General features: G+C 42.7%; 2 protein-coding genes across 2 annotated transcripts; one reads left to right on the top strand and one right to left on the bottom strand.

The window, feature by feature from the left end:
* Positions 1 to 315: 315 nt before the first annotated feature.
* On the bottom strand, positions 316 to 8,677 carry LOC135903634 (armadillo repeat-containing protein 7-like). Its single transcript, XM_065433941.1, has 5 exons — positions 8,445 to 8,677; positions 8,264 to 8,362; positions 8,130 to 8,198; positions 3,474 to 3,611; positions 316 to 801 (listed from the first exon to the last, which is right to left on the bottom strand). The coding sequence occupies exons 1-5, from the start codon at positions 8,521 to 8,523 to the stop codon at positions 644 to 646; spliced, it is 543 nt and encodes a 180-aa protein (XP_065290013.1). The 5' UTR covers positions 8,524 to 8,677; the 3' UTR covers positions 316 to 643.
* A 105-nt stretch (positions 8,678 to 8,782) lies between these two features.
* AMPKalpha (AMP-activated protein kinase alpha subunit) lies at positions 8,783 to 26,270 on the top strand. Its single transcript, XM_065433940.1, has 15 exons — positions 8,783 to 9,098; positions 9,683 to 9,824; positions 9,909 to 10,002; positions 11,379 to 11,523; positions 11,655 to 11,742; positions 12,281 to 12,350; positions 12,848 to 12,896; positions 14,469 to 14,574; positions 18,612 to 18,717; positions 19,722 to 19,904; positions 20,604 to 20,718; positions 21,801 to 21,871; positions 23,098 to 23,163; positions 23,227 to 23,326; positions 23,906 to 26,270. The coding sequence occupies exons 1-15, from the start codon at positions 8,990 to 8,992 to the stop codon at positions 23,992 to 23,994; spliced, it is 1,533 nt and encodes a 510-aa protein (XP_065290012.1). The 5' UTR covers positions 8,783 to 8,989; the 3' UTR covers positions 23,995 to 26,270.
* Positions 26,271 to 27,675: the final 1,405 nt, after the last annotated feature.

The following is a 27,675-nucleotide window of genomic DNA, read 5'->3' as shown; positions in this document are numbered from 1 at the left end:
ATGAAAATGACACCCTTTTTGCAACGATGTTGGTAAAGGCTTTATCATGTACTCAAGGTTAATCGTAGAAAAATGGCAAGAATTTCATGCACACCCGCACTGGCACAACTGCACTTGCATGCCAAGCACGACAACATGGAAGCATTTGTTAACAACTTAAATAGTGTCCTGCGATCTTTCATTATTTCATAGAGCAAAAGCAAAAATTAATAGTACAAGACATTTTGAGGCTTTAGGTGACAAAACCACTATTTGATTCTGAGGCATGCCATAGAACAACAGATATGCAAAGAAGGAATAAGCACACCCGAAACATTATTTTTATCATAACTTCATCACTTTATTCAATACATCCATGTCATGTAACCACAGCGTGGAAACAAAATAAAGCAATATTCTACACGCGCTTATACTGTTGAGACCCAGTTTACAATGACAAGCATCATGGTTAGAAATGACTTCTGTAAATACAATGGGCTACAATAAGGTACATATTTTATGCCAGTTCTGGCTATGATGCATGTTATGCTTAAAATTGAAATGGCCTCTTCAATATAATTATTGAAGAGGCTCCGCCATGGAAGGATCTGTACAAACATGATATGCCCCATGCACTTTACAACCACATTAGGCCTGTTTTACTCTATGGAACAGCAGTAGCAGCAGCAGCATTCGTGACACTGCTGACCTGTTCAGGACTGCATATATCTTCAAGGAAGAGCTTGGCCAGGTTGCTGAGCCTTGTGTTCGGAGATTCCGAATACCGCACCATGCAGTCGATCACAGATGCTGTTGTGATATCTGTGCCAAAACAAGAATTTTAATGGCATGAGGCCCTAATTTCGTGAAACGTGACGGATCACTAAGGGAAAATTTACGCTGGGGCATGCGGCATCTAGAGTGGCGCGAAATCCAATATGGTGGTGGCGAGATCTGCCGAGAAGGCCCTCTCCCCGCCCAGTGGTTCCAGACTGATTTTTGCTGTTGCTGCTGTCAGAATCCCTAGCCGCCAACCAACTAGAATGCAAGTTAGAAGTCTTACAAAGCAGGCTAGACCCACCACCACCGCTGACCTCAAATGCCTTCGGCAAATGCCTCTTCCGCTGCTGATGAAGTAAAAAATGTGCTTGCCAGGGGGCCCTGAACTATAGCTTGTTCCTGGAGTCTTGCCTTCACGATTGTCGTGAAAAAAAGAAAGCACCTAAACAACGCAAGCAGAGAATGATTGGTTCATGTGGGGACACCCGGTATACTCCACCACGTGTGTAACTACATGCACACTCAGCAGATGGCACTAGTAGCAAAATGCTGCCCATTATTTTTTTTTACTTTTTGTGGTACCTCAAGAACTCCCGCGGCATGGTAGACATGCAACATGAACGGCCCTGCATTTCAACGGCAGGAGATTTCTGGTCACTGCAGTGCCGAATACTCCAGTATGACATCAAAAGGTGCAGAGTGAAACCCCATTACATAGGAGTTCTAGTATAGCTCCTGCAAAGCACCCGCACCCACTAAAAATGTTGAGTTCAAAGTGTGCATGCTCCAGATGCATTGGGCAACTTCCTCTATTACATGTACACACTGCCACTTGGATAGAGGGTTCCAGGCTTTTATGTAGTTATCACACCAATAAGGCAACACCCAGAGCGCCCGCTTTGAACCAAACTCACCATTGATGCTGTGCCATTTGTGATGTTTCCATAAATGAAACAGCAAACTGCATTTAGTTTTACCTCATGCCAGTTCAACAACCAAGTATTAGTCATTATTTTTCCCTGTTTTTAAGGCACACCACCTGTTTACCAATGTTAGGTCAAAGAAAAGACACCACTATTGCCACGTAACCACTTTCATTCTCACCTGCCAGATGGCATTGCATCATTTCACATTAACCACAGGTTGGGAGTGCAGAGATATCTACTAAATGTCTGTTTGATGATATGCATAGTATTGCAGACCATAGGGGTAATGACAACGCAAAAAGCTGGAACAATACACTACGGCTACCTAGTATCAGTTCTTCCGTTACCTGTGGTTACACAATTGCACCAGAGAACAGGGCCATAGCCGGGGGGGGGTGAGGAGGTAGGGGTCGTGATGTAAGTATTTCATTTGCCGTAAGCAATACACAAAGCCCACTGCAGGGGCAGGGGCTGAAGGCAATCCAGCCTTTGTCCAACCTATGTCCAACCACACCCTAAAATTATTTGTCTAACAAATAATGGTAAGCTTAAAAGTAACATAAAAACATAAAACTGTTCCTTTACCACACATCTTTTTTTTTTCATTTTTTTTCAGCCATACCAGAGGCATGACACCCCCAAAAAGTTTTTTGGCTGTACCACTGCCAGAAGCCAGAACCCTGCCATGGCTCCAGCAGAGCCAACAGAGTGCAGTGTGGTGCATCCACTTGACTTCGTTGCTTTTGGACCCAAGCACACTTCCATCTTATTATGTGATTGAAGTATGAAGTAAAATTATATCCCTGTAAACAGCTAATGAGATAGGAAATGAGCTGATTTGTGCTTCGCCGTGTATTCTTCACAATGTAAATAAAAAATGAACTACAACTACCACTTTACATTTTTTTTTTATGCAACAAGTTTCATTTGAGAAAGGTTCAGTAGTTATTTAAGTGTTTGTGCAGTATACTTGAAAAGGGATACCTAGAGCTAAATCTTCTCTTAGGCTTGAAACAACTATCTATCAATCACTGCACAGTATGAACTACCTGTTGGCTTCATATGGTTTTGACTAACAGAAATTGGGACCCTTGGTTCGCCCACTTCTCTTTCATTGTAGAGGCGAGAATTTCTTGCTCATTCACTAGTATTCCACTTAAACAAGCTGTCCTGCAGGCTCCCAAGTTCAATATAAGTGCAAAGCTATGCTGCTGCCACGGTTGGTTTAAAAGGAGCAAGCGACACAATTAATCTTCACAAAAGCAGAAGCGACATAACAAGGCTGTCACACAAACCTCTTTAAATTAACCTATCATTCAAGGACTCCCCTGAGATGTATATTTTGCTGTTAAAGAAAAGCTTGCACACAAAATGAGAGAATACTGGAGTCACAGTAAAAAAGACACATTCAAGATTTGAAGCAACCAAGATTGTGTTTAGACAATTTTGAAGTTATTAGTATATAGAGACAATCAAACGAGCTAGGCATTATGGAAACAGAAATGACATCACTCAAACTCACGAATTGAGTTTAACATCAACTTTGCTTTTCAGTTTTCATTTTGTCTATGTCGAAATGGGGAACACAGACATTAGTTGCAATAAATACCCTGATGGGCATCTCACCTTGTCGTTGAAATAAACAACGATAATCACACCTGCATTCATAAAGCACACCTTATGCACCTAAACTCTCAAGAAACACCGGAAGTATAGTTTCATTTAAAAAAAATTATGCCTCCATATCAAGAACACAGTGAAACTGTGATAAACGTATGCACAACAGACCTGTCTGGCAACCAGAAAGCCCCAGAGAAATAAGTGTTGTTATTGTAGACAACACAGTCTCTTCCTGTGATGTTGAGAGGCAGCTGATCAATTTGCTGAGGTTGTCAGGCTTCAGCACCTCAGCACGAAAGTCCTGATCTGTAAAGAAACCAATGCAATATGGATAGAAAGCCACCAGAGGGACAGGTGCAGTGGAGGATGCCTTCTCAGTAATTCATGCTGCCATCTCTATCTGAACAAAACTGCTGAGGCAATCCAAACACTGCATGAAAAAATGCCTTGGCTGGTTCAATAGGGCAAGCAAATGTGGCCCATTTTATGGGGTGAAGCTCTAGAGTGCTTTAATTGCTTCCAACCTCAGCACAAATATTCTTCAATATCACATTCATCTAGTCACTAGCCAACAAATTCTGAAGCAAGCTTCACAGTGAAAATGGGTCTGTTGCAAAGCTCGTATACCGTGGCGGTAGGTGGCGCTACTTGATTATTAACTCATATTTTCTGGTTTCAGAGATGCATCTAGTTCGTCATATCCATTGGCAAATCAATTTAACTTTGTTAAAATTAGTTTTTAAATATGGGGATGGGGATTTCTATCGGGATTTCAAGGGGAACTTCGTTTACTCAGTTATATCCCATTTCATTATAACAAGGTCCAAGTGTATCTGCAATACTACATCTACTTCATAGATGCAATGAAATTATGCTGTGCCTCTGCCATTAAGTATGCAGCTTAAAGGGCCCCTGAAACGGTTCGGACAAATTTTGTAGGCGCGTAGGGTACAGCTTAAGTAGAACATTCGCACCACAATTTAAGTAAAGCGTTACGTATTAACGGAGCTGCAAGCGATTAGAAGTTACCCTCCTCCCTAGCTATGCTTTTCCTCCTCAACTCGCTCGCCGAGCGAGCGGCGCTAAGCTCCGCCTTCACTGGTTCAGCGTCACGATGCGACGTCACATCGCTCACTTCCGGTTGTTTAGGAGCACGCCCCCTCCCGCGCGAGACCTCTCCGCTAGCCGCTTGGCCGTCGACCGAGAGCTATCGAAGCAGCGTGCGTTGCGAGCATTCTGTCGTAGCGCCGAACGTGTCCGGTACTCCGCTAAAAACAGGCAAGCTGGTCATTTCGGCAAATGACTGGAGGCATAAACTCAAGCTGATGAAGCAACTTTAGCGTAGGCGTACGTGAGCAGCCTGATCGGTCTGCACGGTCCAGACACTTGCTGGCGCAGCGCTTAACCAGTCAAACAAAGTGCTAATATTGCTCTAACCAAGTGTAAAGCATCTTAAACATTTATAAATCAACGTGTTGATGATTACACTCCTGCGAAAAATACACACCAGCAGCAAAGAATACACTTCGTTGCTGCTACTGTGTATGGTTGAGCTTTGTGCCACCAGGTGGCTGCACCGTGCAGATCCGTTCACATTTGCCCTTCTGCTCATCTCGTGGCTCATCCCGGCACAGTCAAGCGGCCAGACCCTGTCCCCTTGCGCTTGCGTTTGCCCTAATACTGGACTCGCGGTTTGCATGCAGGTCGCTAGGTTTGCAGTCCACAAGGCAACAAAGTCGAATCATAGTGCTCGCGAAAAGACTGAGACCGACTCTGACCGCGGAGCTCTCTTCAAAATGGAGTACGTTGTAACACAAGCAGACGACACTTGCTGTGTGCCGGAAGTGCTGAAGTGTACTAAAAAACTATTCTTGTGTATTCTCTTTAAGTTATTTTCTTTTTACAAAAACAAAGTAACTAACATTCCAACTATTATGAGCCTCATTTGTTCACCATAAAGTTGGAAAAATTATCGACCACGCGCCCTGGTCAACCAATCAGATAGCTCGCCCACGTGACGTAATATGGGTTATTTGCATCATATGGGTAGGGGCGGCTTAAAATTCCGCCGAGCGGTGCGCTGCGATCGGCAGCGATGGGTATTTTTAAAACCTTATAATAAATTACACGCTTTACGCTTAGCACTTAGATGCATCAATTAATGATCAGAAGAACCTACTCTAACGACTCAGTACGTTTGTAGAAAATCGCCAAAATCGTTTCAGGGTCCCTTTAAGATGCAGCCCATGTAAAGAGTGATTGTTTTTACTATACAAGATAAATGAGGTCGTTAGAAGTTCTATATGGTCAGGTGACATAAAAATATGTGGAAAAGACAGACCGCTGGTAAACATGCGATAGATTACCACACTTCGTATTGTATAAATGTTTACAAACAAGTGTTATGTCGCGTGGCTCACTGCGGATAGAATCATCATTGGAAAATGCTAGAAGGCATTTATTTACACAGATTCATTAGGTGTGAAGAAAGCAGACCATGAAATTGTAACAGGTAACATGTAAACGTGCAGCCTTGCTCAGCAAACGAAGTGATGCAGCTGTCCCTATCATACTGGGGCCACCGACTTCATTTCATACAGAGCAAGCATTGCGTTTGTGGGGTTCTCATCCGTGCTCTTGGGATAAAGGAACAACAACACAGTAGTGCAAACAATCACAAGGGCATTTATTGCACCTTTCAAAGCCGAGTTGCTATCCACAATATGTGCCTATGGGCGCGCAACAAATCACGGAAGTCCGACTCACTGCAACCGGATAATGAGAGAATATGTTTGCCCCATGCTGGACACCAAAGCCTGGTCGTTCGTGTGCACGATCACACGAACAATGGCGCGTTCAAACAATTGTGTTCATCCATTCTGGGATAGGCTTCATGAGACGGTCTCGCAGAAGCATGGATTGGCGCACGCGCAGAATGTCAGCGCCGCTTGCCGACCCCGAGCCAAAGAGGAAGAGCCTTCTCCTTTTTGCGGCCAAGTAAGCCTGCTGCTAGGTGGTGTTAGCAAAACCACACTCGCCTGCTCAAAAGGGCGAAGAGATGCCAGGAAAATGAAACATAGGGCATTGTGGGGATACAACAGGTATGAAGTACTGAGAGATATTTGGAAAGGAATAATGGTGCTGGGGCTTACTTTCAGGAATGCGGTCCTGTGCTTAAGGAGAAGTTCAGCCAAGACTAAAGGTAAATCAGAGAGCTGTTGGGAGATTAGCACTAGGTGCCCACGGGAAAACCACAAACGAGGCAGTACATGGGGATATGGGCTGGGCGTCGTTCGAAGCACGGGAAGCTCAGAGTAAAATCTTTTATGAAAAACGCCTGAGGAAATTGGACAATAACAGGTGGGCAGCTAAGGTATTTAAATACCTATACAGAAAGAGCATTGACTCACAATGGCGGAAAAGAACTAGGAAGCTAACCAGTAAGTATGCCAGACACGAGGACAGAGAAAGACAGAGCATTAAACAATAGGTTAAAACCGCGGAAGGTAAAAATTGGATAAATTCAATGGAAAAGAAGCATAGTGTTGAACTATATCGATACTGGAAACAGCAGATCAGGAAGGAAGCGTTTTATGATAACTCAAGAGACAGTGCCCTACTCTTTGAAGCTAGGTGAGAATGTCTTAGAATGTGCAGCTATAAAAACAAATTTAACGAAGAAGAAGACAATGTACTGTGTGTGGTAAATCTGTAGAAACAACAGAACACCTCATACTAAAATGTGATGGTATCCATCCCGATGTCGGTGCAGGCACAGTCACGCTTCCCGAGGCCCTAGGGTTTAGAGATAGTAGTCATGTAAATAAATATGCGGTGAAAATTTGCAAAAAGCGATTGGAAGATTGGTGGCTCAAAAGCAGAGAGGTGGCATAAGGTTAGAAGTGTAGGAAGACGTATTTACAGAAAATGCCGAATTTTAATAACTTACAACACAGTTAAACAAGTTATAAAAAGTTGAGCATGGTGGCAACTGCCATCCCCCCATTTCAAAGGGGACGCTCCTACCTTCCATTTATCCATCGCGTCATCTCTCGCCATTCGCTTCAACCAGACTGACTGCGGCTGGCACCAAGCCACGTGGCGAAGCCGCTTTACAGGAGACGGGAGCTATGCGGAAAAACATATCGGGACGAGAGTCGCGCATCCCCACAAGTTGGAGTATAGAGCGGCTTTATAGCATAGAGCTTGGAAAATAATTAAGGCATCGGATACATTTGCTACATTATAGAAAAAGAAAACCTTGATAATTTCCTTGCAGTAAGCTTGGGTAAGACTAGCGCCGTTCCCGTCTTGTTACCTTTTTTTTTAGTACATTTTCCTCGTAAGCGCTGAAAATATCTCAAGCGACTTTTCGAGAGAGGGTGACGTTCGCCCCGCTCCCCCTCGCATCGCCTTTGGGAACACTTAACAGCACCCGTGCTCAGCAGAAGGTCCTTCAGCATGACGCCGTAGCAGCACTCAATGTTGGTGTATGCAGTGTGATGGCGTTATTTCTTTTCAGACGTGCGCAACCTCGTAGGTGCCATACAGACGGGACTGCGTGGCAGGTGCATGCGATAACCACGTATGCAAATGCCTCGCGCTAGATTCTACTAGAGGCAATCAGTGCTGCACTAAATCTGAAATGGCGCCATCGTAAAGGAATTTTTCGTTGCGGTGGGGAGTTTATCGTGTTTATCTTCGGAATTTCGCAAACGGCCGTGATAATTACAATGCCTGCAGTCACATCTCACTGCAGCGGATGACTGACGGGCATGTGTGACTAAACATTCAATGCAAGCGCGCAAACACACCGGCACTCACCTGAGGAAAGGTTGCAAATTCCACCAATGGCAAACTCCCTCAGGTTATCGTTGGCGCTGTCCAACTGATCTGCATAAACAAAGACCACGGCGAGATGCAATATGCATTCACGCAAAACGCGCGTCGAAACATACCCATAAATAGGTTGAGAATGTTCAGGCGCTTGAAATGATCGTAGTTTGCCGGATCGTAGGCAAAATTAGCCAAGTTGGCGAGAACTTGCTCTTTCGCCTCTGAAACAAAACAACCGAGCTGTCAGAACGGTTTCAGTTTCTGCCAGGTAGTAACATAACGTTCGAGTGGGCCGGTGCTTACCACTCGAGCAGCTGGTGTGGAACTCGTTCACCAGCTCCTTGAGATACCTGAACCTCTCCTTGGGGTCGTACCGGGCCATGACGTACGCAAGCTCACCACATGAAACGTGCTAGCTTTGAAGGTCCACACGGCCGACAAATGCTAACGATGCTGCGCATCAGCCGCCATTTTATTAAGCTAACTGCCACAGGGAAGCAAGTTAGTTTACGGTAAACTTAAGAGACGGCGCTACATGTCAAGCTGGCTTTTCTTTTTTTTTAATGGTGCGCTATGCTACCGAGGGATGGCAGCACGGACCTAAAGAGAAAACAGCTGTTTATAAAATAGTGGTAAACATCCGACGATTTTCTTGAGTTGTTCATGATCTAGACGTGCGATAGCTATAGGTTGTAGCCTCAAATTGGCTTCATACGTAAGGTAAATTACGTTACGCATAAATTGTTGCTAGATGTAACCTGCGTTTCCAGCGTCCGCCGACGTTTTGAGTTTCGCACGAGATCGAAAACATGTGTTTAGCATTGGACTGCTGCGGTGCCTGAGAAAAAATGGCGGACAAATCGCAACCTCAAGGCGCTCAAGGGCAGCCGCTCGTCAAAATAGGACACTACATCCTGGGAGAAACGCTCGGTGTCGGCACGTTCGGCAAGGTGAAAAGTGAGTGCACGTTTCAATACGCCTTGCATCGCGACGGCAATCCGTTACGCCTCCGCATCAACTTGTCCGTGCAGTGCGCTTCGCAGCGGCTGCAACTGCGGGCTCGTTCGCGGAAAAAAACTAAATGCGCAAAAGCGTCTCAAGCGCGAGATGCGCGCCGATAAAGCTTCGGAACCGCTGTTGTTCTCGCCGGCTTCTTTTCGCCGAGAATAGAAATTGCCGACCTTAGCTATTTGCTCGCTTTCAGTCGTAAAACTCTCCGGCGTGCGGTGGATCGGAAACCTGCGGCTCGCGGATCCGCTGTGTGGCACAGCACGTGATCGCAACAGCTAAAAACGTCTCGGCGTTTTTCTTAAAACTGTGGCGTTGAAGCCATGGGCGTACCGTTGTCGTCTTGTGGACAGCAGGTTTGATTTGCGCAACTCGCAAGCGAGCTCATAAGGTGACTGACAAGATGGGGCCCAACGGATTTTCCTCTCCCTGACGTTGGCTTTCTTGTTGCCTTAAATTACATTGAAAGTGTCTCACATTACATGAAACGCGTCCCCTGTGAAGCATCTGCATTATTTCTTTTGTACCTACAGCGGCATGTCACCAGCTGACTGGTCACAAGGTGGCTGTGAAAATTCTGAACCGGCAGAAGATAAAGAATCTCGATGTCGTCGGAAAAATCAGACGTGAAATACAAAACCTCAAGCTCTTTAGGCACCCACACATCATCAAGTTGTAAGTGAAACCCGAAGAGTCATGTATGAAAATGAACACCTAGCATAGCAGCATACTTACTATTGCCCATCTTTCATTTCTTAGGTATCAGGTTATCAGTACCCCTACTGACATCTTCATGATCATGGAGTATGTGTCTGGAGGAGAACTTTTCGATTACATTGTTAAACATGGAAAGGTAAGGAGCAACATGTTGTATGAGTTGACATATAGACCTTCACAAGATAGACCCAAAGGGTCTTCGGCTTTCGCCCTGTGAAAAGACTGTTCAATTCAAAAGACGAAAAGGAGAATGACAGTTGGCAAGCATCTATCGATGCAGGATGTTAGGTACATAGATATAAACAAGGTATGACGTGAATTTTTTAAGTATTTTCCACATCGGGGGATATTGCCCTGTGGTATAGTTCAGCACAAAATAACCCACTGCTAGATAGAGCTATAGAGAGCCCCCTATCTAGATCTATTCACACTGGTAAATAGGGGCTCTCAAGATTTATGGAATCGTAAGCACCCAGCTTGGATTAAAGTGTCTATGATTAGATCTCTAGATATTTTTACCTGGTGCATAATTTCAACTTTGCTCTTGGTTTTCTTGTTTGTGAAACAGTACTAGAATATGCAAATATCTCAACTCTACCATGAGCGCTTAAAAAAGTAGTTCTACAGTGTCTGAAAATTGTACATTACAGTCGTACATCCCAGTGATACAGTGAAGTCACTTCGTAATAATGGGCCTCTTCCGCTACAATGTGCATAGAAATGTATAAAGTTTGAAAACAGCTATGTGTCGTGTTGATACGAAAATGTTTGTACTTAATGTTCTTGTTGGTACACCACACAGTGCATTCAAAAAAGTACTTTGCATGCTATGGAAGTCATATACCTGCAGGGCAATGGACCATTTGCAAAATTCTGTGAGCCGGCTGCCGTGCAAGGTCGTTTTTCAGCTAGAATATATGCTAAAGGCTACAGGCTAAATTTGTCTTTCTAAGTGTGATCCTCTCAGGGGGGAGGTGAGAGCAGGAAGGCTTTCCGAGAATAACTTGGAAAATTTCATCACCACGAAACCCCCACAGTGTAGAAGGACATGCAAATGTTTAGCTATGGTAAAGGTGAAGTTGTCGAATGGGAACAAGATTTTGTTCTACAAGTCTGTGGTCAAAAGCTTTTGGTCAGAAAATGGCCTTTCTTAGAGCACATGAACAGCATCATTTCTGCAAATGGTTCATTGGTTTTAGATGCATCGGACAGGCTATAGTCGCTTCCCGGAATACTACATAATGAAGTACATGTGGCCACAGAATATAACAGACCATGAAATATGAGAAAAAGCTAAATATCTTGCAACCTCACAACACAGCCTGGTATTTGCATTTCGGGCCTCGACTAGAATATGTTAGCAACATTGTCATATATAGTTTTACTGGCTGTTGCTACATGCTTCTCGGGAGTTGGAACATTTTCTGAGACCGCGTAGTGCATAAACTTTTGTGGCCAGGTGTACATTGCGAGTAACCACTAATACACTGATCCGTATTCTTCTGTTTCCAGCTCAAAGAGTCGGAAGCACGTCGCTTCTTTCAACAAATAATCTCAGGTGTGGCATATTGTCATCGTCACATGGTAGTGCATCGAGACTTGAAACCTGAAAACCTTCTCCTCGACCAAAATCTGAATGTCAAGATTGCAGATTTTGGTGAGTTTATGCTCAGACTTTTGCCCTAAGGAGGCAAAACGTGTGTATGTACTGCATCAAAAGCTTCTGTCAGCACCCAAAAGCTGTGTGCTTTGCTTGGTGACTGACATCTTGTATTCTTGGCATCAAAGGGCTCTCCAACATGATGATGGATGGTGAATTTCTCAGAACGAGCTGTGGATCCCCCAATTATGCGGCACCCGAAGTTATTTCTGGAAAGTATGTAACTTGTTCTGAACATTCAGATTACAGTGTTGAACCATGAATCATGCCTTGTCATTCAGAGCGCATGCTGGTAAGCAGTTGCATATTGCACGTCATAGTACCCATGTCACAAGGGCAAGGTTAATGTTATAAAGAGTTTAGGACACACTTAGGGTAGGTTAGCTTCAGTGAGTGCAGTAAGATTGTTTGGCAATTATAGTATCATCTAAAAGACTTATGTAACAGTTTAACAGGCAAAAGTTCAAGAAATGTCACTAAAAGACATTAAAAGGTATATTTAATGCAAAAATATTTCAGATTACTTCAGAAATGTGGTTTGCAAGTGCATTCATAACTGATGACTTGCAAGCAAGAGCATGCATTCGATGGCTGAATGTGTTTTATGTATGCACTACACTGCTATCAATTTAAGGTCATTAAGTATGTCCATGTGGCTCCGTGTGAATAGCTTGAAAGCTTAAGGCATTCAACGGTTAACGTTAATTTCTTGTGCTCACTTGGCACAGGTATTACATTGTGTCTGCGTTTGCAGGCTTTATGCTGGCCCAGAAGTTGACATCTGGAGTTGTGGTGTCATACTGTATGCTCTTCTTTGTGGAACGGTAAGTGTTTTAGCTTTGGCAGCTCACACAAAGTATGTGCCGTTTCTTTACCTGCATGATGTGAAGCAGGGTTTTCATGGGCCATTTTAATGAACAAGGCCCATATTCACACTTCTCAAACATAAAAGCACTTCCTTGTTGGCATCTGCCACTCATGATCGTTGTGAGACTATTACCACAGTGACAGCCAATCGTAACTGGCAATTTTGTAAGAAAATCTTCGTGAGTACAAGCCCAAGATATTTACAAAGCAGCTCTTCCACTCTTTGCAAATAAGTAACGCTTTTGTGAATCGACTTTTCATAAATGTAACCAGAAAGGGACAAATTCATAAAAGTGCATCGAATGGGCACCTGAGCAGTTCTTTGTATTAATGTTTTTCTGTCACCAATAAACTTAATCCAAATCTGCAGTTCTTTGCTTATAGAGTTGCCTTAGCGAGTTATTGATCTTGAAATGGTTAATGTTTATCTTGTTTTTGTACTATTACTTTACAGCTTCCATTTGATGATGAGCACGTCCCAACATTGTTCCGCAAAATCAAATGTGAGTTTCTAATCCTTCTCATTAGTTTCTTGCTGTTTGCATATTGATGTTCAGCTCTGGGAAATGCAATATTTTAGAACTGTAAGGGGAGGTGAGCACTGCTCTTATATTTTTACACTGATTGCTATTACACACATTTCGAAAAATGGTCGCTTGCAGTTTGCATGATTCTGTCCTGTCAGCTGAAGTACACGAAAGAGCACAATTACTTGAGAAACAAGTTGCAATGTTTAGTTACTTATTTGCAAGGTTTCACTTATTTACTTTGGGGCAATGTACTTAAGTACAGTAGAATTGAAGGCTGTCAGTAATGAAGTTGTGTCCAATTAACAGAAACATTTAAGATAACCAGCCCCACAATCTGACAAGTGCACTGGTGCTCTGCTTAGTTCTGCTTCATAGCGCTCAGTGTTTACCTTTCTATTCTCATTTGTTTGGCACAATTGTTTTTATTTTAGTCATGCATCAACTAGCCCAAGCCACCATGCGTTAGCTTCTTTTTTTCCTTACATGAGCATGTGCTATTCCTTTGTTTTGGCGAATTCGAGTTTTGAATTAGCATTGCTGGATCAGGAGACATTTCTCATAGGCTCCACAGAATCTTGATTTCTCCTGCAGAGGCTTTAAAGCTAACCTAGCTGGGAGATATATATATATATATATATTACTTTCTAGTTACTTGTAGCATTTGTAAAAATGGCCGTTTTCCTATAGAATATTCAAATTAAAGTTACATCCAACACATATGTTCGTTATATTTATTGTTAGTATAATAAGCGTGTTTTCATTACACAGTGATATCGGCAAGGAACATTTTAGATTTGCTTCATTATATACAGGTTCAATTCTACGCATACAGTCGAACGCCTCTACAACGAATGCCTCTACACCGAAATGACCTGTATAACGAAGTATTTTTCATGTCTCGGTGGAATTCCTATCTTTCATGTGTATTCCGAACGCCTCTAGAGTGAAGACCACTCGAATGAATTTGCCTGCACAACAAAAGAATTCAGGTGTCCCCGATGGCAGATTTGCCGCATCTTGCAAATAGCAGCGGGAGTGATGGCTAACGAATACGGCGTGGTTGACGACGACGTGATGATCTGCTAGGAACTGACGACGGCTGAAATCGTCGATGGGAAGGAGGCGAAGGCCAACTAAAATAACAGTGATGAAGAGCCTGCAGGCGAAACGAGAATATTGACAAGCGAGGCAATAGTGGCATTCAACGTTCTGTAGATGTACCTTGTGTCGCTCCTGGGTTTCGCAGTGGAACACGTCGTGTGATAAGGTCGGCTGCAGTTGCACATTGTATTGGACGAAGTGTCCAGAAGAAAATTACCGACTTCTTTCGTTAAGTATCTCTTTAATTCATGTTAAATAAATGTCATGTTAAATTTCTGAACGTGCTTAGCTTGCTCTATTGCGTGCGATACGGTGCATGACCTTTACAACGAAGTGACCTGTATAACGAAAAGATTTGGGAGGCCTCGAGCTCTTCCTTATAAAGGCGGTCGACTGTACATTGTTCATTTCATTCGGTGACATGAACGTCATTCACATCTGCAGCTGGCATCTTCCCTATCCCGGACTATCTCAACAAGTCGGTTGTCAACCTGCTTGTCCATTGCCTGCAAGTGGACCCTATGAAGCGAGCCACCATGGAGGATATCAAGTGAGGCTCCCATGCCCCACCCCCCACCCTTTATTTTTTCGGGTAATGGTATAGGATTGCAGTAAAAAATTGCCAGCTCTCCACATAGCCATTCATGAACTGCACATGGACTCACATACAGCAGAGTCAGTTGTAAGCCATTGTTTAGTCACATATGCCAAAAATAGAGCAGATTCATAATAATGGTAATAATTTAAATGGATCATAAAGTTTCAAAAACTGTTGACTAAAGCCATTGTCAACCTCAATTGTTGGCTAAATTCAATGGCAGCATGCTCCCATCAGATAGTTTGCATTTATGTTGGGAAGTGCTTCCATGATAGTAGCCTTTAGAGAATCTCTAGCATTGCACAGCTGTTTGCTAGTCTCCCTCTAAGTGACATCCCCCATACATAGCAGTGTAAAAGGCTTGAATATAGGGAACTAGGACACCACAGTGAGGGTGATAGTGCCACAGAAGTTTGCAGCCAGCCACTCTTGGGGCATGCAGGCCCTGTGAGAGCAGGCAAATCAATTTCTTAGGGGTGGCACCTGATGAACTCATACACAGAAGGTGTGGCTGTTGACTCTGCCGCATGAAGCTGCATCGCAGTGGCATTTATTACCTTTCGAATACCTGAATGGTATGTGGCCACTAGGAGCACTTATTTTTCTTTGTCACAGATGAAAATTGGCCAGGAACTCTTGTCTCATCTCAATAACAAAGGATTTGCAACATTCAAGAAGGTGGCAATCTTAAATTGAATGTTGTCAGTGTGTAAGGCGACTAGGACAGCATACGGTTTCATCTCGTATGTCAGACTGGAATCTGCTACCCTGGAAAAAATGTGCTAGATAAGTAAGAAAGGGTGCAAATAGAATGATAATGTTAATGTATATGATGATTCAAAGCCATGTCCTCCAGTACTTGGCACATCTGTGGGGCTATTCTGTAAATGTCCACCTGGTGGACTTGTCCATTTCGTATGCTGCTGAAGTGCTAATTGGTTGAAACCACCTGTCTCCTTTTGACGTGTAACCCAGCCCAACCAATCAGGACTTCAGCAACAGACAAAATGGACATGTCTACTAGGTGGACATATACAGAATGCCACCCCTGGTGCATGACTTATGAAAAACGTCAACTTGCATAATGATTAAATTATGACTGTTCATAAAGAGCAATTTACATTCAGAAGAAAGGCGCTCTTGATAGTTCCAACCCTGGTATTCTAAAGTTCCCAATAATTAGTAGAGATGAAGGTGGGTGTCAACAGCACTTTTCCTCAGCACACCGCGGTTGGCGCGCGCCTTTTCAAGAGCCACTGTACAGTTCAGGCTCAGGGAGACAATGGCCAACAACCATGTGTAGGCTCCGAAAGCATTTATTGTGCTTGCAACTAACACTTCGAGCAGGCCAGCTAACTATAGTTAAAGGGACCCTGAAACAATTTTGAAGATTTTGTACAAACATACTGAATTGTTAGGGTAAGTCCTTCTGATCATAAGGCGACACATTTAAGCACTCTGCATGTAATTTATTATAAGGTGTTAAAAATGTGCATTGCTACTGATCGCAGTGACGCCGCTCTCCTGAGTTTTTAGTCACTTCATTACAATCTATTTTGCTGATGCGCATGACACCAGATGGGCATTCTATCCGATTGGCTACCCAGGTTGCGTCATTGATCATTTTTCCGACATCACGGTGAACAAATGTTTAGCATAATAGTGGGAATGTTGCTTAATTGGTTTGTATTTTTAAAAAGTAACAAAGGGAACACACAGCAAGTGTCATCTGCTTGTACTACCATGTGCTCCGTGTTGATGCGAGTGCAAGGTTGTCTCAAGGTTTCTTTTCGCAAAGACCATGAATCGCCCTTATTGCATCGTGGACTGCAAACCTAGCAATTGGCATCATGTCAAGCTGCAACACCGTGTCCCTCTGCATGGAAACAGGCGAGCGGAGTCGCTCTAGCACATCATGCTGTCGGTATCTCATCGGCACCAGGATCTGTGCGTTTGGAGCCGTTGCTTTATGCCGAAGGATTACAACAACTAGATATTTTTAGCGTGTCCGGTATTCCAGTAAATGTAGGCGGACTGGGAATTTTGCTAAATGGGCGGAGGCGCAAACGTAAGTGGCCTGTAGGGTACAGCCACCTGGTGGCACAGAGCTCAACCAGACAAACACAGAGCTAATATAGTAACCGAGTGTATTCAAGTCTGCTGCTAGTGTAAATCTGTAGCAGCAGTGTAATTTTGAACACATTGTTCTTTAAAAGTTTAAAAATGTTTTAAACTTGGTTACAGCAGTATTATCTGTGTTTGATGATGATAATGATGATTTATTGGCATCCCCTTTGAAACGGGGTGGCAATGAACAGTCACCTAGCCTGCTTGAGTTAATTGAGTATGCTGCACGTGCTTTTAATTCTAGCATTTTTGTGTACACCTCCTTTTTTCTCTTCGTTAAAGCTTCTCTCTCTACCTTGTACCGCTACCTATGCCTGTAACAGACCCGATCGTACCAAGCTCTCTCCTGCTTTTTTTCCCACCATGACTCACGCTAGAAACATTGTTGCCTAATTAGTGCGGGAAAAGAAGAGTTGCAACGGAGACTTCAGTAATTAAGGTTTGCTGAAGACCAAAAAGATTTGGCACATCTTAACAAGAACCCACCGTAGTCGCTTGGTGGCTCTGATAGTACTTGGGCTCATTTCGCATTAGCCCTTGAGTGTTTTTTTTTTCCCTCTCTCCCAACCTACTGGCATGAAGTTTTTCAACACACTTTTTCGCACTGGTGCCCACGTTCAAACACAACGATTTCCACAAATTCAAACAGCTCCAATGTTTCATTTAACCCACTATGTTGTCAAAGCATTTTGGAAGCCACTTAACTTAAACAAGGCAATCCTGGATTTCAGTAAATTGCAACTTTTTGTCTTCCCAGGCAAAGAAATTTAGCCAGAAATGATTGATTAAAGTACATTTATAAACCATAAATAGTAAGAAAAGAAAATGCGCCCATATATGATATTCAGGCACATGTACTATGTAGTATGTTACACCAACTGTGTTTGATATTAACTGACTGCTGCTGTGCAGTGTCATCGCAATTAGAACTACATAGTAATTACATAAACTTGTCAATATTGCTGCTCAAATGTAAGCAGGCATTCACATTTTATTATGTATTAAGGTGCAGTCATCATTCGGACCATATCTTAATCAGATTCTGTTTGTTCAACTTTCGGGTATGTCAGACAAGCATATGTGGTGTCGAAAAGCTTATATTAATACTAGTTGACTGTATTGATCTTAGCTACATGCTCTATGGGCCAATGGTTACCCTTAGTTGATAATCCTTTATGTTTGGTTGTTACTTCTGAAAGCAGTAGAGGATATGTACTAATGCGCACATATTTGCTCTGGTGTTGACATCATTTCACTTTTGATTAACGGCGGTATGTGCAGTATGAAGAACAGTGAAGTTCTCCAAAGATGTTGAAACAAAGCAGCCCTTCATCTGTCATTTGGACAGCCACACTAATCATCTCATTCCAGCTTCACTCATAAATCATAGGAACTGTAGTGTGTACCTATTCATTTGTTGAAAATAATTTGATAGCTTTGTCAATATCGTCTGGCTTCTTGCCTCTATGTTTGACGCTAGATTACTACTGTACATGCTGCTGGTGTGAGAGGTGCTCAAAAGATGGTGCCACCACTGCGCTAGTGGAGCTGGCCCGCAGTTTTGGTGGCAGGGTAACTTAAACCTGGAGTGAAGCCCTCCCTGTGCAAGGGAAAGGACAGAAGAGGGACGGCTACGCATCTAGCGAGACTCCACATTCCAGTCACATCATCTTACATTAATGAAAACAACATTTATTAGGTAAAAGTAATCACTGTTCCAGTTTCCCTCTGTTTCCGAGAACATATTTAACACCACATTACAATGTGATGTGTCTTCTTTTTTTTTTTTTTCCATGTTCACATTGAAAACAGGTGATGGTGGCCAGTGCTGCATATTAATTCCTGCTTCTTCTGCGTTCCAGGAATCACGAGTGGTTCAAGAAGGAGTTGCCTGCATATCTGTTCCCACTACCCAATGACAATGATGCTTCGATAATTGACATGGATGCTGTGAAAGTTGTTTGTGAGGTACAGTGAGCTTTTGTCATTTCCCTGCCGGTCACAACTGCTAAGCCATGGCTGAGTGCTTTTGCTAACCTTGTTTTCTCGCCCTGTTAATCGTATTAGTGACAATTTCACTCCTCCTGCATATGTTGGCCTCGGAGAAAAAACTAATATCAGTGGCTATGACATTTTGCTAGGTCATGGGTTAGATTCCTAACTGTTACACTTGCATTCTGGTAAAGTTTATATGCAGAATTCTTTCATAATACTGAGATTTTGGCGAACATTAAACAAGCTCAAGTGGGCACGGTTGATCTGCATCACCCGACTACAGCACACATCATGTTTGAACTGTAGCTTTGGTGTGTACTCGTAAACTGCTATCAATGAAAAAACACAAACATGTCATTGGTGCCAGTTAAACAAAATGTGGAAAAAAACGTCCCACAGAAAAAGGCATTAAAAGGGCATAGAGCAGGGGAAGGCTTGAAAATGCGAGGAACACAAGCATGTCTGATTGTCATGGCAACTGTAGTGCCATAGTGACTAGACAGAGACAGGCACATTGTTTTCTTCAGCCATTAGATGATTCCAATATGCAATAGACTTGGCATCATGTGAAGTGCATTTCACATTATCTGGCCACACTATAGACTGAACATTCAACTCAGAGTGCTTGTTCCCATACAATAGAGACTGATGTCAATATGGCAAGTGGCTCAAATGACAGGGCAGTAAAAAGAGATTGAATACATGCCCTGTATATTAGTGTCAGCAACAATATGGGAGAGATGTAACACATGCATCATCAAAAAAAGGGGGAGAGAGAGAGAGAGAGAAGTACTGCCTATAAATAATAGGCAGCACACGTGTTTCATCTTTGTCATCCATTACCTACACTGTTCGCTATGTTTAGCACAAAACCACAATAGACTTTCCATTCTTAAGGCACCATTTCTTGCGTGCAATTACCCCCATTGTGATGAGCTCCTATATCTCTCTTTCACTATGACATGGTGCGAATGCAGAAGTTTGGCGTGCTAGAAAAGGAACTGCACAGTGCGCTGCTGAGCGGTAACCCGCACGATCAGTTGGCCATTGCCTACAACCTGGTGGTGGACAACAAGCGCATTGAGGACGAGACGGCCAAGCTGGAGATCAAGGACTTCTACCTGGCTTCCAGCCCACCGCCCACGGCAGCCCTGCTTGACGTGAGTTGCCCTTCAAGGGGCCCCGAAACATCTTATTTATTTATTTAGCCATGAGAGACATGCTGGAATGAATGTGGCAGCTTTGGAGGAATACATTCCCCCAAACATTATTGAAATGATGCTGATATGAACGGAGATATAGAAGCACAATGTTTGCCTTTCCCATTTTCCCTCAACTCATCTGGGGCAGTGCCAATAGCAAAGCCCTAATTTAGTTTTCTTCTTTTGACGGTGCACCTAAAGTAACCTGTTGAAATTGGCATCTGACAAACATGCCAGAGAGCAACAGTGAATCGGTTACATGATAGGCGGGACACGCTAACAGCTGCCGCTTCCCCATTTCTTAAGAGATCTGAAAAAATGTGTGCGTGCACCAACTTTTTCTTGTGAGTAATTTATGGTCACAAATAATCGGCTTATAGCTGGTTGATATTTGTATGCTGTCATGCCTGCTATAACGTCAATCGCTGACATCACATAAGGCAGGAAAAAGAGGCAGAGACCTTGGGCATGGACTGTAATTGCCTTTATGCATCTTTCACGGTTATCACAAACACAAACAACTTTGTTCTTACTGGATGTTATTTTTTATCCCACTCCTTTCTGTAATGCCTTTGGGCGTTGAAAGTATGTCAAATAAGTAAATAAATAAATAAATAAATAAATAAATAAATGCTGGTGTGTTGTGTCCTTGTGCAGCAAAGCCCACAGAGGCCACATCCAGAGCGCTTGGGGAGTCGGCAAAGGATGCTCAGCGGAGGCAACGGAGCGGATCGCAAGGGCACCCCCATGAAGAGGGCAAAGTGGCATCTGGGTAAGCCTGCTATGCTTGGTAATCAATTCCTTGCCTGGTTAAACATTTCGGTGCCAATCAAAGATCCAACTGAAACCCAAGTAAAAAATTTGTTCAGGATTCGGTGCGCTATATTTGGTAGATTAAAATCAGTTGTTTGCAGTAACCGCCAGACTTAGAAAAGTACTGCACGTTATATTCAAAGCACAATTTTAAATTAACAGCAAGATTTTTATTCCTCCCTAATTTTTATGGTTAAGAATGCAACAAGTTCAGTCACGAGACAGCTAAACTCTGTTGGAGAGTGAACTTGTCGATAACAGGAAGAGCAGGCTTGTGCAAACATAGCACAAAAAAGTCCGAACGAAAGCCAGTGGCATAGAAGAGACTAGCTACAGCCAGAAAGTTGGTCTAAGGGCTTCAAGTTTAATGGCTTGATCAGTTGCATCACCGTGCACCCACACACCTGCTTTGGCGAGCACATATTGCTCCTCGATGTAGCACATCACAGGAGCGTATGTAATATGTTGCAGGCTTGTAACATTTTCTTTTAAATACATACTAGTATGTATAAGATAGTCATCATCTGCACAAGGCTGCTTCAGTCATGTTAAGGGGCAGCCACTGGAGATGCAATATTAATATATATATATGACATGGTGGTATCCAGCATCAGCTTGCCTATTTCGTACTGCACAGTAACCATGCCATTGTTATAATAGAGGTGGTGTGTCCCTTCGAGTCTTTTTTTTTTTTTTGATAATTATGTGAAACACAGTTTAGGTGGCATTTACAGCATTACAGTTGTGCAGCATGAAACTATCAAGCTTACAACCAAGCCACATCCCCCCAGAAAGAGTACTGGAAATGTGCCTTGTGTGTCACACTTTTCGCATGAGTTAGGTATGCTGTACCTCACACAGAGAATGCGATCTTGTTAGTAGGTTGGGGGGTGATCACACCCTGTAGGCTGTTGTCATGAAGCTGTTTGAAAAGGAGTAAGCACCAGTGGCAAGCTGCATGGGTGAGGCTCTTGTAATGCTTAAATTTCTTGAGCTTGTATGTTGTTGCTTCTACAATCATACCTGTTTGTTGTTTGACAGGCATTCGATCACAGAGCAAGCCCCACGACATCATGAACGAAGTCTACCGGGCCATGAAGGCACTAGATTTTGTAAGTTGCACTCTACTGTCATGTGTCCGACTCAAACTGCAACATCTTTGTTAAACAGGTAAATGTAGAGATAGAAAGTAAACAAGTTGCAGTTCAACATGCTATGGAATAAGTTCCAAAGATTTACTACTGCATATTTTTTTATTTATAAGTCCAGGAAGATTTATAAACCTACGAGATCCTTTTATTTAACAGTTCGTTAAATCTTGCGTTAAATCTTGCAAAGCTTTTTTGATTCTTGAAATCCTTTTAGCAAGAAATATTACATCCAGTGCTAGAAAAACTTTAGAATGGAATATCCATGAATATGCATGATGTACACATTCAGTGAGAGAATTTGGGCTATGAAATTGTAATGCGTCGTGGGCAATGGTGTAGGCAAACATAGTTTGGGCGGGGCACTTCCCCTTCGCCTGGCTATGCCACTGGTCATGGGTCTAAATTGTAGAAACTCAATCAAACAATATTGTAGCGTACGTTTCTTATGTCTTCATGTCATATCATTTAAATGAAACAATATACAGTCAATGTCCGATTTTTCATACTCCCTAGGGGCCACGAAAACGCCCAAAAAATTGAGCAGTTCGAAAAAGTGAATGCATGCCTTTGACTGCCAACAAGAGCTCGAGCCCAGATTCAAATGCAAGTGGCAAACAATGGCACTCCGACAGTATAGTGGCAAGGTCTTGTTCATAACATATAATTTTCTGTGATATTTCAAGTTTCTTGTGTGTGTTTTAGTTACTTTTAGAAAAGTGGTCACTGGTTGGTACATATTTGTACAGTTGAAGCTCTCGTTAGTAGACACAATTTCATTACGCATACTGTATTTAAAGAATATTTGAGTCGAAGTTTGGTCAGTAATCTCAATTGAACATGAATTCATTGTCTGCGTAATCCGAGGAAACATACAGCAGTGCTGTCAATGCACAAACACGAGATCTTGTATGTTTACGTGCAGTGAGTTATGTTTAACATCCTAAGCCACTGCAAGGCACAATATAGCAATACCGAAAGACCTCAGGCTTTTATTTTTTAAATCCTCCTGGTATTTATGGAGATCCCTCAAAGGCATCTTCATAGCCTGTGCACTGCTTTGAGATATGGTAAACCCAGTCAATCCATAATCAGTGGTGTCCTGACCCAACTGTGGTCATCTTTCCCTATGTGTTTAGTGCTCTGACTTAAGTGTCATCAATAATTTTTTCCCCTTTTTTTTAATGCAGGAGTGGAAGGTGGTTAACCCATTTCATGTTCGTGTTCGCCGAAAAAATCCCACCAAGAGTCGCCCGGTAAGAAGGCAATCATCACCTTTCTTCTCATCCGAGGAGTTAACTGCACTTTTCTCGCCATAGGTAAAGATGAGCCTGCAGCTATATCAGGTGGAGTACAAGAGCTTTCTCCTGGACTTCAAATCACTTCCCGCCAATGAAGAGGCTGCACCACAGGACCCAAGTAAGTTCCATTTTTTTTTTAAATTGTGGGGTTTATCATCCCGAAACTGCACAATGGGTTGTTGGGGATACTTAATGGAGGGATCCGGACTAATCGTGACAATCTGGGTCTCATTAACGTGCACGTAAATCTCAGTACAAAAGCGCAATGCAGCTGGCACAGCCAGGAATAGAGCATGCGACATAGTGCTTAACACCAGAACAATGCAATTTGCAAGACCAATGCCTGCATTTAGTGCCAGCGGTGCATTGTCATGGGCATGCTGTGTATTGTTTCACTCACTCTAAAAATTGTCCTGTGGAATGACAAATGCCCTTGTTTTCACTGTTTTCAAAAACACCTCAAATGACTTTTAATTTTTCATGAATGTTTATGTTTGTGAGCAAACTATGGCATGGCAAGGAATACACCGCAACCTCTGCAGCGCAATATGACATTAATGTCTTCCACAGGTGCGCTGATGCTTTTTTGTGACCTAGCTAGATATTCGCAAGCGGTCACAGGTGGCACAAATGCAATTTGCTTTGTATTGTTGGCCTTGTGCTTCGCACACTGCTAGTGCTTTTTTTTCTTCCCCAGGTGTTGCCGAGACAAGCTACAACCAGATCCACAACACTATGGAATTCTTCGAAATGTGTGCCGCACTCATCACGCAGCTGGCCCGCTGAGCACACACTACGACAGTGTATAGTGCCCCCCATGACTGCCTGGTTCACGTTAAATGTTGCCTGCCCATGTCAGGCTGTCTAGATTGGGCTAGTGTGCCGTTTGTGCCAGTGGTGCTGGTGACTATCTGTCAATGTAAAAGATGCTACCAACATTCGTACCAAGTCTTTCTGTGGTGCTAATGTTTATCTTAACATGCTCCAATTGTAGGAAGCAGTTTTGAGTGCCATGAAGCACGACACTTGCTTGCCCCTTTTAAGTATGCCAAATGTGTCCAAGTATTGCGAGCTGACGTTCAGTTGGAACAGCAAGGTAAAATAAAGAAGCTTAGAGTGTACTTGTTAAGCCCTGGTATATGCTCTCGTATACTTTGTCTTTTTTTACAGTAGTACGAGTAGTATAAAAGCTGAATAATGCATAATGATGCACACAGAAGCCGCAGGATCAAAGGCTACTTGTTGCTGTTGCGCCAGGCTTCAGCCAGTACGACTCACTCACACAGTCTGCTTACACCTTCTGCACATTTCTTTTGACTTCAGCATCAACCCACTCAGCTTTGATAGAGGCAAGGAAGCCTTAAGCAGCACACTAGCCAAATCTAGTCAGAGTCCAATCCTTCGTGGCAAACTGCTTATGTAAGTGTTTGTCGAAAGTTTCGAAGCCACTGGTGTGCATGACCACACATCTGCTGTCAATTCGTGTGTTGTGGCCCTTGTCGCATTTTGCTCTAAAGCCCACTCAATTTAGAGGCACTGTGCTCCTCATTCACAGCACATCTCTTATGCAAGTTGATTTTCTGGCATCTTGACTGCTGCATCGCTTTGGCCTTGACGACTATTAAGATTGAGCAGTTCATTCACCAATCACAAAGTGCACTCGCATGAGAGAAGTTTTGTCGTGTGTGGGCCTTTATGTTTAAAACACCAAGGATGTTACAATAGCTTTGAAACAGTAGCTTGTTGCTTTGAAACTTTTGGCAAAGACTGTACCTGACCATGCCATGTTGTACAGAGAGAAAGAATGGATGTAGAATGTGTTAGCTTTGGTTATAGTTATCATTTTGCCAAGGTCTACTAAGCGAAAATAAGCCATTTATATACTGGCAGCGCAAGTATTTACGGCACTGCCATATTGTGATTTAATGTTAATCCTCAAATGTTGCAGGCTGTGCTTGTCACTGCTGGATATGCTTACGTGCGAGCATTTTGCTATGGGTGCTAAGAATGAAGTTTGCACAAACGTAGAGAACCTTGACACATCCATGCAGCCTTGCATTAATTACATACGTAGCCACTTGTGAGGATGTGCTCGTTAAGACTTTGAAGCCCACTTTCTGTGTTGGCATGCTTTGTTAATATAGTCACTTGTGTTTCTTTATAGCTGGTTGTCTTTTCCAGTACTTTAACTCTCCTTGATTTACTGTGCAAATGGCACTGTGGTTTGCCCCATTCTGTTACAGCAAGGTGACCAGCTTACATTTGGTGATCTGCAGCTAACTATAGCTTTCTGTTCTTTTATGAAGCTCTGCATTTTGTTATTGTCTGTACTTGATAGTGTAAGGGACGCCCAATTTTTGGACAACCCAGTTTCACTGTGTGTGAATATGTGGAGCAGGTCCGACAAGGTCCATGAAAAAAGTGTAAAAGTAGTGTTCACGTGAAAAAGTCTTTAAGGACTACATCCCACTTGGGGGCTGCTCACGATTATGGAAAGAGCTACCCCCTCTCAACCTGCATATTCTGCGCACCCACAGTATTAAGCAGCAACCATAAGAAATGTATTTGTGACATAGCTACAACATGATGTCACGTCAGTGTCACACTGTGCACCAACTGCTGTTGTATCAAGGGCAAAGGCATGCAACAGTGCATGCAAGAAATGTGACATGTGCTTTGCATTACTGTGACAAAATTGAAACAACAACAGAACATCGTTTGTGTGCTCACATTGTAGAGAGGAAAAAAATTCATGTGACTGCTTGTAGTCTGAAAAAAAGGTTTCCTAGGTTGATTCACAACAGCCTGCTCATATTGCTTGTAGGTGCAACTACCCTTCAAACATCTAGCATGTGAATGTTAAACATTCTTTTTCATAGTTGTTTGTTGGAAATAATGAAGCTTTATGTAAAAAAAAAAAATGCTGCTAGATCTTTGTACACCTGGGTCACGGTACAGGGGAATTTGTTGTTTTTCTTCTTAGTCTAAGGCGAGTTGTCCTGTACATATTATAAATATATAGACGAATATGCATATATGTCAATACAAGAATGATACCAACAGTTGTGTGTGTCTGTCTAGGCCCTGGCATAGAATCGGGGCCAGCTGCTAATTTGCTGGGAAAAGCTAAAGGGCTTAAATGTGGGAAGTGAGCAGACATTTTAAAAATGACCACACAATACAAGCCAACTGGCCGAGATTGAAACTAACTCTGTTGCGAATACACATGTTAAAGAGCATCTGCAAGAAGATTCCACTTCGGCTAGATTGGTTACTACTAGTATTGCATATACAATTGAAGCAATCTTGTCAAAGCTGTAGAACTGGTAACTGTCAGGCTTTCTTAACCAATTTTTAAATAGCACCCAAGTAGATAGAGCAAACACCTAGTGGTTAGTGGATATGAGCCACAGATTCCACAACATGACAGATTTCCATCATGCTGCGAGCACCAGAGCATTTATTACAAAAGTTACTTGAAGGAACATTGGTGCTGCAGTTCAGTTATGGGAATGACGGCTAATGCAGTTTAGAATGCAGCTGCCCTGCAACACTTCAACGTTTACACCTTGAGCATAAAACCTCAATTCCCCCTCCTACAGCACATCACGATAATACCATTTCACACAGGCAACGCTAAAGGCTAGACGTTTCTCTTGCTGCTCGCATTTGTGACCAAAAAAATTGTTCATCGCATAGGGAAGATACATGTATGCGTTGTGTAATTCAATGTAGCATAAAGTTCCACACTTCTGTTGCAAAAGGCGACGTTGCATGGAAGGCAAAGATGCAAGAGTATTTACCATCGAATGAGCAGAGCAACAAGTTACGTTCAAGTTTTAGTTAATCTGTAGAAAGCGTTGCAGATAAAAAAAACGCACAACAAAATGTGCAGAGCAAGACTGACCACACTACTTGCACAGCTTGAGCAGTATTGCCTGCGAAGTATGAAAGTATGGTAATCGCACGTAGTCTCATTAAAACTTGTAAATCAGCACTATGAGAAAAACTTAAGCAGTTCTAGGCTAAGATAGAATTATTTCAAAATTGCTTTCGTTATTGTAGAAACACGTTCATTACTAGAAAATATATGTAAAAGGTCCACTTATTGAATTTTATGCCAAAACCCCAGCACGTCAGTGTGAAGTCACTTTCACATACTTTGGCTGTTGAGGTGCACTAGAAGTTCACAAAACTTGCAGATTTCAGCTTCACGATACTTGAGAATACAGTAGTCCTAGAGTTCTCCTTGTAGTCCAAAAAAACTACAGCCAAACAAGTGTCATCAAAATCTAAAATGCAGGCTGGTATGAGAAATTCAAGCCAGTATCACCACCAGTCCCATTTTTTAGTTTTTTTTCTTTACCAAGCCTGCTCACAAGTAGCTTTTTCGCATTGCACAAAGGCACTTTATAAATACAGGAAATAGTGCCCCTTCAACATCCAAAAATGTGTGCAAAAATAGTG

This window comes from Dermacentor albipictus, chromosome 9 (genome assembly GCF_038994185.2).
Source record: "Dermacentor albipictus isolate Rhodes 1998 colony chromosome 9, USDA_Dalb.pri_finalv2, whole genome shotgun sequence".
In the NCBI taxonomy this organism is placed as follows: Eukaryota; Metazoa; Arthropoda; class Arachnida; order Ixodida; family Ixodidae; genus Dermacentor; species Dermacentor albipictus.
This window is presented reverse-complemented; position numbering and strand designations above follow the sequence as displayed.